We start from the raw sequence: 14,759 nt of genomic DNA on the forward strand, positions 1-14,759 counted from the left end.
ATATGTATGGGTGCTTTGCCCGAATCTGCGACTGTACACCTCACGCATGTGGCACCTGCAGACCCAGAAGAGAGCATCAGATCCCTGGGATAGAGGTACAAGAATGGGTGTGAGCCACCATGTAGGTACTGGGAATTAAACCCAGGTCCTCTGGAAGAGCAGTGACTGCGTCTTAACCACTGAGGCATCTCTGTAGCCTGATTTTTTTCTTTTTCAAGTATTGTGTGGGTGAGCCAGTTCATGACCTGTTACACAAGAGCACTCCTGGAACTCCCAAGCAGAGTTTCCTAAGGCTGGCCATGTACTCCACACATGGTAAAGGACTTTATGAGTCCCATCTTGGCTCTACCCTCTCTGTAAATTTGGTGGCTCCTGTGGTAAAAACTTCAGGGTCTAATACTGGATGCTATGACTACTTATTTTGTCTCTAACTTTGAGTGAAGCTTTTTGCTCTGTGCATTGGTCCACAATTAAGAAAACACTTTAATATCTTTCCCTACCTTTCTTACTGTTACGCAACATTTAAATAATTTACACTTCGTATCAGAAGAAACACATAATGTATGTTAATAAACTCACATTATCACCCTCAGTTGCCTCTGGGGATGCCTATCTTATGTCCTATTTCTCATCTCAGCTCCTCACACTAGTGCCCTACTCTGTGTGTGTGTGTGTGTGTGTGTGTGTGTGTGTGTGTGTGTGTGTGTGTGTGTGCGCGCGCGAGAGAGAGAGAGAGAGAGAGAGAGAGAGAGAGAGAGAGAGACAGACAGACAGATAGACCGACCGACCGACTGACCGACCCTGAGTGCTGCAGTGCTCCCCTCACTTGCTCCATTCCAGGCCAGAGTGAGCTATATTACTAGATAATTTTTAGGGCACTGTGGTGCTCTGAATGAGCATGGCCTCCGTAGGCACACATGTTTGAGTACTGACTGGGTCCCCAGGTGATAGACTGTTTGGGAAGGACTAAGAGGTGTGGCCTTGGAGAAGGTGTGTCACTGGGTATGGAATTTGATGTTTTGAAAAGCCCACTCCATTCCCAGTTATCTGCCTCTTACTTACACACAAGGATCCAAGCTCTCAGCTGCTGTTTCACCGCCATGCCTGCCTGCTAACCTGCTGCACCTGGGAGCCCCACATTAACTGTTTCCTTTTGTAAGTTACCTGAGTCGTGGTGTTCTGTCGTGGCAATAGAAAAGTACTAAGTGAGGTGTCAACCAGCACAGCCTTAGACATGGGCCAGGTTGTGCTCCTTGGCAGCTATTCACTGGGCCCTTGTGTTTCCACAGATGGGCCCGCGGCTTACCCCATCCCTGTGCAGAACACCAAGCCGCTGCTCACCGTCAGCTTCACCTCCGGAGACATCAGCTTAATGAACAACTATGACGACTTGTCTCCCACTGTCATCCGTTCAGGGCTGAAAGGTACAAAATATGCCATTCCCGAACCCCACAGGTGGCAGCTGTGCACACCTGCCTTGCAAGCTGGTGCCTTCCCATGTAGCTGCCGGGTTCTCCTGTGTGATGGCCTTTTGGGGCTTAGTGGAGTGTGTGACAGAGAGCACTCTGCTCAGCTCAAGTCTATGGCTGCCCTCATGGAGCGCAGGGATTCCTGATACCCAAGCTGAGTCCTGACCCGCTCCTTTCTCCATTCTGGCAAGGATGGCCTGCCTGCTGGTGACTACATTTACATCCGACTGTCACTTTATCCAAGTGGCAGCAGATGGCACCATGTTGTCCTTTACCCAGAAGCCCTTAAGAGTCTTGGCAAGCTTATAAGGAGTTGATCATTGTGCAGTGGAGTTCCTTGAAAGACCTTTGGAGGTTCCAGACTGTCATATCCATGCAGGGCAATGATGAGTGCTGCTACGCTGCTGTGAGGAAATGTTTCCCCCCGAGGAAAATCACTGGGGCTCTTCTGGCTGTGTACTTCAAGGTTCCTAGAGGCAGAGTGGCCTTGGTAGACTTTTTTGCTAAACAACAATCTTGCCTCTTCAGGATTCACTCAGGCAGAGTAGAAAAAAATTTAAATTCTAAGCCTGGGCTGGTTCTGGTCCTGATATTACTGGGCTTGCTGTCATCCAACTGGGGATACAGACAGGACTGCTGTGCAGCCTTACTGTCTCAGCTGGCCGTCATGCAGAGTCACTGCCATGCAGCAGCTGCTGCTTCTCTAGGCTCTCTAGGAACCACAGGCATGTGACGCGTCATGTCTGCACGTCACACTTGGCAGCAGTATATGGCACCTATCTGCATGCCCACACACTTACTTACAAGTCTGTTCTCAGACTAAGGCGTGGGTTTAAGCAAATTGTACTCGTTCATAGTTACCTTGTTCTGCTGTTTTAGAACTTCACTTGTGAGGAGTTAGTTAGTCTATAAGCTCCCCTTGACTAAATAATTTATCTCAAACTTCTGCTTAGCTCACAAGGAGCAGGAGATGGGGTTTTGGTGTGCTATCCGCCCCTCCCCGCTTTTTCCTTTTACTTAGAAAAAATGCCTGAGTCATGAACTCGGGTGTTCTCTGATGCAAGCAGTGGCAGCGCCTTTCTAGGTGGTATAGGTGGATTCCAAAGACCCTCACATTGCATCCCACGTGTGTCAGGAAACAAAGATATGCTTCAGTCCCCTGCCCGCTTCCCAGCACGTTCAAACGCCACCCCACCCCTACCCCACCCCTACCCCAGCACCAGCACTTTCAGTGACTGAGCCGTCTTTCCAGGCTCAGAATTGCACCTTTCTTCATTTCAGTGAGGTCTGTGGGAATCGTGCAGGTTTTGGATGGGTGTGTAGCTGTGTTGCCACCTTCCTCGTGTAGCAGCCTCCATCTTTCAGTCCTGACGCTGTCCTTGAGTATGTATGGAGGCCAGAGAATGCCCTCAGGCGGCGTCCTCTGAGATAGTAGCTCTTTTCTGTGAGCCTGGGTTGCTTACTCATGGCCCGAATGCTCCGCAGTCAGACTAGGCTGGTGGGCTGGTGAGCTGGGCACTCATCTGGCTCTGCCACCTCTCTAGCAGTACATCACAAGCATGTACCACCACATCTGGCAATTACTTAAGTTCTAGGGACTCAATTCAGGTCCTGATGTTTACAATAAAACACTTGACAGTGTGGGCTATCTCCCCAGCCTTTAAAAAGGAAAAGAAAACCAAACAACAAAAACTTTCTTTAAATAAAAAACACTTTTCCTGATTTTACCATCTTGCAATTACTAAGTTGTGTATCTGACCCCTTTCAATCACTTCCCATCCACATGTATATGTACATACATGTACACACAGACATACATATATCTTTTGGTTAATAAAAAAGCAGCTGTTTACCATAGAAAACTAAGGGCAGAGGACTGTGGTAACCTCTAATTCCCAAATGGTGTTACAGTGTTTATGGTACCATCTCTTTCCTGCTGAGTCTTCGCTACCTCCTTTTAAAGGTCCATGTGATTGTCTTATGAAATATTCTAGTTTTCCTTCTGTTGATGTGTTAAACACTTACCAAAAGCACCTCGGGAGGTAAGAGTTATTTGTATTGCATTTCCACAGTCAGTCACAGAGGGCAGTCAGCTCAGGAATTCAAGCAGCACTTGAAACAGGAAAGTTGGAGGAATGCTTTTGTTGTCTCGACCACGTGCCCAGGGAATAGTACCTTCCACAACAGGCTGGGCCTTTCCACATTAAGTAGTAGTCAAGATAATGCCCACAAGCATTCCAGTAGGCCCATCCCTCAGGTGAAATTCTCTGGTCAGATGAGTGAGCTTTGTCAAGTGGACAGTTAAAGATGACCAGGACAAGGAGAATAGTATAAATCTGCTTTTTTTCTTTGCATAAAATTCCTAAAGGGCTCAAATGTGCAGGCCTGAAATCACTAAGAGAAGTGGGCAAAGCGTGAGAGCAGGCCGCCTAGATGCCATGAGCTGCTGGACTCTGCATGTCAGGAGCTGCAGCAAGAGCACACGGCATGCAATGGCTGTCTCTACACTATATTCCAAATAGTATCTCCAGAGATTTAAGAACATTATTACTAAGAATCTTGGAAAGAAACATTGGAAATCATTTTTAAAAGTGACTCAAGCATAATTTATTTTTTAAAACCCTAAAAGAAGTATGCCCCAATCACACCTAGGTTTCTAGCACCCGAAAGAATACTTGCTTTTATTCTTGTTTCCCCATTAGTTTATGACTGTTTCAAATTTCCGTCCTAGGAACTCTGTCCCTGTAGAGAACTTAGTACCTTGGTTACAGTGGAAAATTCCAGGTAGTTTTTTGTTAGTTGTCAGGGCTCAAGAGGTAATGGAGTGCACTGTGTTCAGCACAGCTGAGCCCTGCTAACCTCAGAGAAGCCAGTGATTTCCGCTGTACCCCTCGGTGCTGATGCTCCAAGTTCTGTCCTTGCCAGAACAAGGAGGACCGTGTTCATAAGGAGCCTATCCTTTTGACGAGCACTTCACTTTGGCAGATGACAGCTCTCAGTATGTCTCCGCACCTGCATGAACGACATCCCTGGGGCTTTGTTCATAAGGACTTAGACTCACTGTCACCTCTAACGCAGAGACCCTTGGAGATCTCGGCATCTGCTTGCCGTGGCTCGGAGAATTCTGAAGGCATTGTGCATCCAGGCCAGTGCTGCAGAGGCCTGCTAGTTTCTAAATCCACTTTTGTCAAAAATTTCAGAATCTTAAAAGAAGGAAAGAAGGAAGTGTGGTACAGTCACTCAGCCACCCACTCAGCAAGGTGGGCTCGATGAGGGCCTTGGGAGGGTTGCCGGCTCCCTTCCGTCTCAGGAGTGCTGGGGCTCAGCTGGTCGCTGCTTCACTCTGACTTTTCTCTAGTTTCTTTGTGTGCAGAATGCTGTCGTCCAGAGCAGGTCATTTCAGTCTCACAGTCGTGACAGGCTTTTTTCTAGACACACACGATCTGGCATCAGGTATGCAGAGCACACTGTAGATATGTCCTCCGGTTCCCTCTCCTTTTGTATTGGAAATCTTGGTAACCAGGATAGTTATTTGATTTTTTAAAAAATTTTGTTTTCGACTGAGTTCCAGGACAGCCAGGGCTATGCAGAGAAACCCTGTCTCAAAAAACAAACAAACAAACAAACAAATTTTTTTTTGTTTTGTAGTTTGATTTTAATTCATATGAGAAATACTGTTTATTGGTAGTTGCATGATTTCAGGTGCTTGCAGCCTTTTCTGTTCTATGTCTGAAGCTCTGGAGCTATTTCCTGGTTTCTGCTCTGTTCTGACTTAATGAGAAAGGAGCAGGAGACTGACTGCCTTGCCTCAGGGAGTGCTCTCTGGCTTCTCCAGCAGGTGAAGAACTCAGGCACTACAGAGTGCTCCAGCTGCAGCAGCAGAGTCTTCCCATCTCATGGAGTTTGATCACGTGCGACCTGTGATTCAGGGTGGACACTGAATTCTAGCCCTGGGTTCTGATCTGTGTGGCTGTGATCAGAGCACCTTCAGTGATTTAGTCCAACCTCTCTACAAAATAGATCTGTATTTCAGAGATCTGTGTAACCAGATGGTAGTTTGAAGGCATTGAGAGAAGCACAAGAGCCTGTGCATCTTACTAGTACTAATAGGTGTCTGACTATCATCTATCTTATCTATCTATCCTTTTTATCAACAGGAGACAAGTAGTTGCTTATACTAGAATAAGACAGAGCATTCACTAGCATTTGTAGGTAGGCATCTCATTTCTAGTGAGAAGATTTCTCCACTCATGCTACCTGGCACTCAGCAGGAATGCCTTTGTTCTTTCTCTATTTCACATCATCAGTGTCCAGCAAAAAGTCAGAGCTCTCCTGTGCACACATGCATCCAGGGCCTCAATTTTATGCCATTGGTCCCCAAATATCAACTTCTAATTGGGGTTTACCACAATCTATTTTTTAATTGGGGAATTTATAAATAAACTTTTAGTCCCATATGGGCATGAAGGAGAACACAGTAGGAGAGAAAGCCCTGATAGAACATGACTCAGCTATAGGTCTTACCTTACTTAGTAGTTCACAATTTTATTGTGGGAATGATGATACTGGAGGTACAGATTCAGCATTCCAGCATTTGCTTATTTCTAGCCTATATATTTATATGTCTATATCTCTATATATGCCTTAAGTTTTAGATCTTGCTACATAACCCAGGCTGGCCTTAACTGTGACCCTTTTGCCTTCACCTACCAAGTACCTAGACTTACAGGCACATGCTGCCATACCTGGCTTTACCTTGTAGGTTTTCTTAGAAATTATTTTCACCCAGAATTAGTTATGTTCCAAAGGAACAGCAGTCGCTACCCAAATAAATTCCTGTTTTTAGAAGAGTATTATTATCTTGTACAAAGTATACCCTCAGGAAAGAAAGACTGAAGAGCCTCTGTTGGCTTTGTTTAGGAGTTGTGTTTTAAGCTACTGAAGACAGAACGATGTGGCTTTTGAGGAGGGCTGTGTCCTCGTGCTAACCAACCCTTTTGTGTGGTTGCAGAGGTGGTGGCCCAGTGGTGTACGCAGGGAGACTTACTGGCAGTTGCTGGGATGGAGCAGCAGGCACAGCTCAGCGAACTGCCCAATGGTCCTCTTCTGAAGAGTGCCATGGTCAAGTTCTACAATGTTAGAGGAGAGCACATTTTCACTCTGGATACACTTGTACAGGTAAGAACACTTGAAAATGCAGTGGGTTGCTATGCTCTGGCTTTGGTAAATAATAACGACTTAGTTATTCTTACGGTAACTAGCTTTGGCAAGCTTTATGTTCATCTCCCCAGCTGATTCTTGGCCTGCAAACCAGGGAACCAGGGAAGAGAGGAGCTTTTACTTTCTAACCAAAATGCTCGATTCCATTTTGAAATCAAACGAGCAGAGTTAGTATAGGAATCTGCTTCAGGAAAAGCCCAGATGATGAATTCTGGGTCTTCACACAGCTGTTTGTAAGGGAGAATTTCTTCCTATGACAAAAATGAAGTTAACAAGAGAAAAGAAGAAACAGAATTGAGAAGCACTTTAGAGTAGATCTCAGAGGGCAGTATTAGACTGCACGCTAAAACACAGAGCAGGAGGGAAAGGCTTGTCAGAAACAAACACCATAAGCCAAGGCTGCGGTTTGCTCCAGAGCCTTTTCCACAAGGGTCTGGCAGTCATTTTCTTTGTCCTGGTGGAGACAAATGGAAGTCCCAGATCTGTGCAGCACAGAGTCCTCTGTTTCTGTGAATCACACTCTGTGCCCTGGGAAATAGAATCAGAGAGCATGTAGCTTGTTTGACTGAGCACAATGGTCATCTGGGTTACAGTGTTAAGGGTGAACTTGCCTGCCTTTTTATGGCCAAGTAGATATTCTTAGTAAGTATAATACACTTTGTTTGCCTACTTATACACCATGGACACTTGAGTTCCTTCTATCTTTGGCTCTTCCTTTGTTTTATTTGAGACAGGGTTGGGGATGGAGAGATGGCTCAGAGGTTAAGAGCACTGACTGCTCTTTCAAAGGTCCTGAGTTCAAATCCCACAACCACATGGTGGCTCACAACGATCCGTAATGAGATCTGATGTCCTCTTCTGGTGTGTCTGGAGACAGCAATAGTGTACTTACATATGATAAATAAATCTTTTAAAAAAGAGAGAGGTGGTGGGGAAGGGTTCTCTTTGTAGCCTAGGGTGGCCTAAAACTTGATAATGTAGACTATGCTGTTCTTGAAATCACAGAGATCTCTCATCCCTGTTTCCCAAGTGCTCATGTTAAAGTGCAAATTCTTCCATACCTGGCTAACTACTATAAATAATGCTGCTATGAACTTGGGTGCACAAATATCTCAACCCTTCTTTAAGTTCTTTTGGCTATGTACCCAGAGATTCACTTCTTGGTCATGTGATAGTTTTTAATTTTTCGGCTGACCTACCACTTTCCATTGCTGCTGCTTGCTTAAACAAAACCCTCCCACCTTTCTAACTCACAGTTTCTCTGTCTTCATATGTGTCTTCTGGACGTTGTGCTTTTATGGTTTGGCCATGGGCAGTAGCTATCATAGTGGGTATGGTGTGCCTTCATTGTGGTTCTTATCTCGGTTGATTGACAATGTACTGAGAACATCTCACTGCTGATTTGTGTGTTGTTAGAGATGGCTCTCAAGAAATTTGCTCATTTGAAATCAAGCTATTTTGTTTAAGGACCATTTTATAAGAAGTAAACAAGCCGGGTGTTGGTGGCACATGCCTTTAATCCTAGCACTTGGAAAGCAGAGGCAGGTGGATTTCTGAGTTCAAGCCCAGCCTGGTCTACAGAGTGAGTTGAGTTCCAGGGACTACACAGAAAAACCCTGTCTCGAAAAACCAAAAAAAAAAAAGAAAAAAAAAAGAAGTAAGCAAGAAGACAATATTAGTGCCTCCCACCAAAACCTGAGAAGCCAGTTAAAGGAAAGTACATAAATATTACAGATACATGCTCTAGATTTTGAGTTAGAATAGCTTTCTAGATGCTGTGGTAACATGGATAAAAGGAGTACTTGCTTTTTATGGGAATCTTATGCCTGGCAGTCCCCTCTCTCAACCTCATTCAGAAATTCTTTGTGCAATCGAAGACACCCTTACATTTTTCATGGCTGTTTGTAAAGGTGCAGAGCATCAGAGAGATGTGAATGGACCAGTTCTTCTGTTAGGCACACTTCCTGTCCGTTAGTGCTACACACTAACATGGAAGGAACCACCTGAGGGCTGAGGTTCTCTGAATGTCAGGACTGCACTCAGGAATCAAGTCAATCTCTCCTCCAGTCTCAGTGAGTATTTTACTGACTTTGGAGTAGAGGTTCAGCCGTGTGTGTGTGTGTGTGTGTGCGTGTGTGTGTGTGTGTGCGTGTATGTGTGTGTGTGTGCGTGCGTGCGCGTGTGCATGCGTGTGTGTGTGTGCGTGTGCGTGCGTGTGTGTGTGCGCGTGTGTGTGTGTGTGTGTGTGTGTGTGCGTGCGTGTGTGCATGCGTGTGTGTGTGTGCGTGTGTGCGTGTGTGTGTGTGTGCGTGCGTGCGCGTGTGCATGCGTGTGTGTGTGTGTGTGCGTGCGTGCGTGCGCGTGTGCATGCGTGTGTGTGGGTGTGTGTGTAGGTAATTAGGAAGTGGAACTAGAATCCGACAAGAGAGTAGGTTAGAGGTAGAGACTCCTCATCACCTGCACAGAGACTGTGGTTACCGTGAAGCTGGACTGTGAAGTGAAAGTGGGAAAGGCAAAGGAAGAAAGAGGAGCCTGTGCTTAGAGTGCAGGGCAGCGCTAAGTCAGCAGCCGCGGTGCAGAGACAATAGAGTGCCATCAGGAACTGTTTAAGGGACCCATGTCAGCCAACAGGATAGCAGGTGAATGTAGACATGGCGGAACTGGATTTGGGAGTTTTTAGGTTGCGTGGTCTCATCATAACATGGAAGCTATACTGTAAAAGAGTTTCCAGTCTTCCAGGGTTTCAGGAGTCATCTGTATGTTCAGTGCTGTTCTAAGACAGCATGGCTCTCAGCTGTCCTATTGATGCCCTTTGATACAATTCCTAATGTTGTGGTGACCCGCACCCAGCCATAAATTATTTCACTGCTATTTCATAATTGTAATGTTAGTACTGTTATGTATTGTAAATACCTGATAATCTGATGTATGACCCTAAAGGGATCACAACCCATAGGTTGAGAACCACTGCCGTAGGTGCTGGAGGCATTGCTGTAACAACTAAATAACAAGAAGATATTTTCTGAAGTAGAGTAAAATATCTGAACTTTAGCTGTGTAATCTGGCAAGGTTTACAAAGAAAATAAGGAGCAGGACATAACGTGAAACACAGAAGTAGATACTTATAAACAACCAAAACCTGGGGGGTGGGGAAGGGAGGAGAAAAAGAAGAAGAGGGAGAAATAATGATAAACACACTGAACAAGAGCAAGGTGAGGAGTGGGCTTGGTGACAGCACAGGGATCCTGGAGGACATGCACAGGAAGGAGATTGCAGCAGGAGCTGTGAGCACAGGAGGGAAAGGAAGGACAGCTTCCGTGTGAGTCCCAGGTAACCTGGGAAGCAGGGTGAGGGGGGATGCAGCAGCACTTGCGGGGTGGTGAACTGAGAGGAATCCATGCAGAAGGACGCTGGAACATGACGATAAAGCAGATGCTGGGTGCTGTCTCCTCACCTCCCGGAGTCAGGAGCAGTTAGGAAGGTCAGTGTAGCTTCTGCTGAAGGCTGTCTGATCACCATCACAGCAGGCAGAGGGAGGGCAGCACATACAAGACAGAGCAAGCATGCCAGCCGCAGTCCCTTCCCTCATATAACACCACTTGTGCCTTCAAGGAGCCTCACGCCATGATCCATTCTAATCCCAATTTACCTCTCAAAGGTCTTATGTTCAAATAACAGTCACATCGTAAAACTTGGAGGGTTAATTTTCCAGCGTCTGAGGACACACTCAAATGTGTCCATAGCCAGCAAATAGGAGAGGATGGGGAGTTTCAGACTTTCTAAGCTCAGGACTGAGACATACCTCATGATTGTGTCTTAGAGTACATGTCCCATTGGCATTCCATTGCCCGGGTATAGAATGTCTTGCTTTGCTTTCTCAGTTCAAAGAAATTTATCCCTAACACTAATATGATAACACTCTGTTTTAAATCTGCCCAAAAGATTATGACCTGCTTCTCTCTGAGCTCTTGTAGTTCATAAGGCCTCTAGTATGCAGTACTTCAGTGTCTCCTTTTCCTTGATGTTGACTCCCCACGCTGCCCAGCCTGAACTGCAGGTGCACTGCGGCCCTGCCTCTCCTGCCGTCCATCTATTCAGACTTGGTGGTGGTACATCCTTGTTTGTTACCCCCAACCCATGGATTCTTTCCTGCCATTCATTGGCCAGTACTGTCTATGAAACCTGTTTGTCCTGCCTGTTCTTTTAGCTTTTTCTATAAACATGTTTTTGTTGTTGTTCAGTAAAATAGCCTTTACTCAAATGGACTACAGAGAGAATGGGGTTCGTTACTTACTGAATGGCATGTAGTTGATTTTCTGAGTGAGACAGTACACATTCTTAAGATGCTGTTGTATCAGGATACCAGTACTTAGGAGAGGTGGCCACTTGTAATAAGATAAGCACCATTTCCTAGCTTGGGCCAAGAGTTGTGGTTCTCCCTGTTTATTAGCTTGGCCCAAGTTACCTAGCCCTCTTGACTCCACTCTCCTCAGTTGTTAACTTGGACAGGAGTGCCTGTGTGACAGTTGAGAGGACTGTAAGATAATGTGTGTGGTTACTTACTGTGACAGCAGGATGGAACCGGTTAGGAAGATGTGCTTATTTTGTTAAATGGGTGGCTACTGAAGCTTGCGTTTAGTTGAAAGTCTGGATTGGTAGTATAAATTCTTGGTGTAAATAAAAGGCTAGGATATCTGATGTATAACTAACTGTTATTCAGAAATAGTTCCTTGGAAAGCAGAGCTAGAGGGAAGGGGCAGGAGTCTGCCTTCTGCAGCCCAGCCCTGCACTGCTGGCCTGGCAGGTCCATTCATCACTCAAAAAGGCACAGAACATTTCAGGAAAGCAGCCAGCTCCAGTGTGTCAGGCTGTACAAGCTGAGGACTTGAGCACTGATAGGAATGTCTGTGGGGGACAGGCTGCAAAGGTAAAGCATAAACAGGTATCTTTCAAACCAAGCTTAAGGGCTGGGGAGTTAGCTCACTTATAGTGTGCTGCCACAGTGGGAGTCCCAGGGCCTCCAACAAACAAATGTGTAAGTTTGGTGCTACTGGAATCGCTGTCCTAATATGTAGCGTCAGAGTTTAATGGTCATACACATACACGCACACACACATGCATGTACACGCGCATGTACAGTGCTGTGTTGTTAGCAATGGGTATGACTTGCTGTGAGTTAACAGGTCCCTCTTTCAGTGGTCTGTCTACCCTTTGTGGAATCATTTCATTGTAGAAGCCCAGCTTAAAATGTTCTAGGATCCCTCAGACCTAAGTTCCTGGACCCGTATCTAATGAATGCATGATCTTCCTTGGTGGGGGAGCTATGGCCCAGCCTCATGGACAGAAATACAAGATAAATTATCTTCAGCCTTGCTTTTGCTTTTTGAAGTGGAAACCAGGATTAGCTGACGCTAGGGACTATGTTAAGGAACTGTCTTTCTGTGTTCCTTTTATCTCAGTGTTTGTCACTAAAGTGGTATGAAAATTCTGTTACTGTCATTCATATAAATGATCTGACATCTCCACTTGTAATCTCTGCAGCCCTGGAAACCTCATTAAATTAGGACTCAATGTGTCTGATCAGTGTGAACAGAGCTCACCATTTCTCCATCTCAGCCCATTATCTCAGCCCTCCTTGCTCGGCTTATATAATACTCTCTCTTAGATAACACTTTTGAGTTTGAGATTTATTTCAGTAGAAGAAGTTTCTAACGTACACACATTTGGACTGCAGCTTGTGTTTTCAAAGATCCTCAATCCTAGACTCTTCCTTAGGAACTCTGCTTCTCCAGCTTTCCCTTTTCCAAAGAGAAGTCTACTTGCCATTCCTGGCCCATTGCTTTGAGAACAGTGGTGGCTTTACCCCTGGGGTCCCAGAAGCACCATAGTGCCACCTTCTCCTGTAATCTTCATAACGCTCCTGCTCAGCTCATAAGAAAAGTTAGGAGGCTTCGAGCTGGGGGTTAGTCCCCCAGTTTCTTGACTCGGAGCCCCATATCCAGTGTTAATTTGACCCTGAAGTATTGTCTCATGGAAGAACGGGAAAAGGTCACATGGTCTACCTCTTTATCACCTCCTAACTCATGGGCACCAACCCTGGGTAATTTGAGGATCTAGATGGCCAGCCCTGTAGTAAGAAGAATTGATGCGTGCACCTCAGGGACCATTTCAGACTCTACTATGCTTTGGAATACTAATGGTTTCGAAACTGGCAACTGACTTTATTTTTCTAAGATGAGTTTAACTGTGTGCCCCACGCCCCATGTGCCTTCTTTCTTTGATAGCGCCCTATCATCTCTATCTGTTGGGGCCATCGGGACTCTAGGCTGCTTATGGCTTCAGGACCAGCCCTGTATGTGGTTCGTGTGGAACACCGAGTGTCCAGTCTCCAGCTGTTGTGCCAACAGGCCATCGCCAGCACTCTTCGAGAAGACAAGGATGTTAACAAGCTGACCTTGCCCCCTCGTCTCTGTTCCTACCTCTCCACTGCCTTCATTCCCACTATTAAGGTAGTCTTCCCCTTCCGATCTCCCTGTTCTCCCTTCCTAGCCTTCCTACCACAAGAAACAGGAGAGTTGGGGAGGGTACCAGAGGTAATGCAGAGACTTCCCATTTCTCCATTAGAGTGCCTGAGGATGGCTGCATGGACTTACAGAAACCCGTATGTTCTCCTGTCTCTGCAGCCTGCCTGGCATTCCCGCTAGTGTCCGTCCGTGTGAGCTTTGCTCGATGTGGGGGCTTCCCTTCTCATGGCCAGCTTGATTATTGTGTCAACCTGATGGTCAAAAAGGCAAACTGTTTAAATACATAGTACTAACAGTACAACAAGTGCTTTATGAAGACATTTTGCTTAGTCTTGGCTTCCGCAGACTCCATCATTGTTTCCTCTTGAGAAAGCAGGAAAGACGTTTATGTGAGGGAAATAACTTGTTCTGAAGCTAGTTAGGAGACTAATCAGGATTCGATCCAGACCAGTCCTCAGGCTTGCTCTCCTCTTCACTGTACTGAGTGTGACTCCTACATAGTGCAGTTCCCAGCCATCTTTTATGCAGACTGTCATCCTGAATAAAATGCCTGTCAAGTGACAATATGTGAAATAGATCAGCCACTCGCCACTCATATGGGCTTCTGTTGACCTTAGGTCCTGTCCATTTAGGACCTTTTCTCTCCTACAGCTCTAGACTGACTACTTGGTCACTTTGCTCCTTAGTGTTGAGTCTGATGGGTCTTTCTTTCTAAGCTGCCATACAGTATTGATAATATGCTAGGAGTTTTCAACTCTTGTGTGAAATCTCAGAAAAAGTAGGTGTCAGAACTGTCACCGGTTGCAGTTCATTGTCCAAAGCGGGACCCCCAATTGCTGTTTAAAAGCCTCCACCTCCACAGCCTTGAGTAATCTTCTGCAGCACACAGGTGACCTCTACCTAGCCTATTCTCTGCCAGAGCATCTGTGACAGAAGCCAGTCTGCTCTGTGCCTGCTCTTTTTCTTTCTGGGATCCCAGATCTGCTTTTTCTACCTGTGTCCTGCCTCTAGCCCCCGATTCCAGACCCCAACAACATGCGAGACTTTGTCAGCTACCCCTCAGCGGGCAATGAACGGCTGCACTGCACCATGAAGCGCACAGAGGATGACCCAGAGGTCGGCGGGCCCTGCTACACACTCTACTTGGAGTACCTGGGAGGGCTCGTGCCCATTCTCAAGGGGAGGCGCATCAGCAAACTGCGGCCAGAGTTTGTCATTATGGACCCTCGGACAGACAGCAAATCAGGTAGGTCCTTTGCTGTAGGGACTGAGACTCCGTTCTTGTGTGGTTGTGAAATATCACCCTTAAAATCATGCGCAGAGAATACCAGTTTCTGAGACTGTTTGATGCTGGTTAATGTGGCACACTGTTGACGTTCCTCCCTTCCCTGGCTCCCACCTAAGTGAGCAGTTTTCCAAACGCCCTTGCTGGGAGGATTTCAGAGCACTCCCTGCATGTCAGGTTGAGGAAACATCAGCTCCCACCGCAGGGGAAGCTACTAGTATAGCCTTTTGGCCCTGAGTGCAGCCCTCTCACAGTCACTGA

At 46.2% G+C, this 14,759-nt stretch overlaps 1 protein-coding gene across 15 annotated transcripts in view; it reads left to right on the plus strand.

Annotated features, from left to right (window-relative positions):
* Window positions 1-14,759, plus strand: part of Tulp4 (tubby like protein 4) — a 134,385-nt gene that overhangs the window by 94,158 nt on the left and 25,468 nt on the right. For all 15 annotated transcript variants that reach the window (XM_030250031.1, XM_030250033.1, XM_030250034.1 and 12 more), the window contains 4 exons: window positions 1,290-1,424; window positions 6,481-6,647; window positions 12,974-13,198; window positions 14,225-14,459. In XM_030250031.1, coding sequence (XP_030105891.1) covers window positions 1,290-1,424; window positions 6,481-6,647; window positions 12,974-13,198; window positions 14,225-14,459 — 762 coding nt within the window. The remainder of the gene's footprint in view (window positions 1-1,289; window positions 1,425-6,480; window positions 6,648-12,973; window positions 13,199-14,224; window positions 14,460-14,759) is intronic.

The sequence above is a fragment of the Mus musculus genome, chromosome 17 (genome assembly GCF_000001635.26).
Source record: "Mus musculus strain C57BL/6J chromosome 17, GRCm38.p6 C57BL/6J".
NCBI classification, from domain to species: Eukaryota; Metazoa; Chordata; class Mammalia; order Rodentia; family Muridae; genus Mus; species Mus musculus.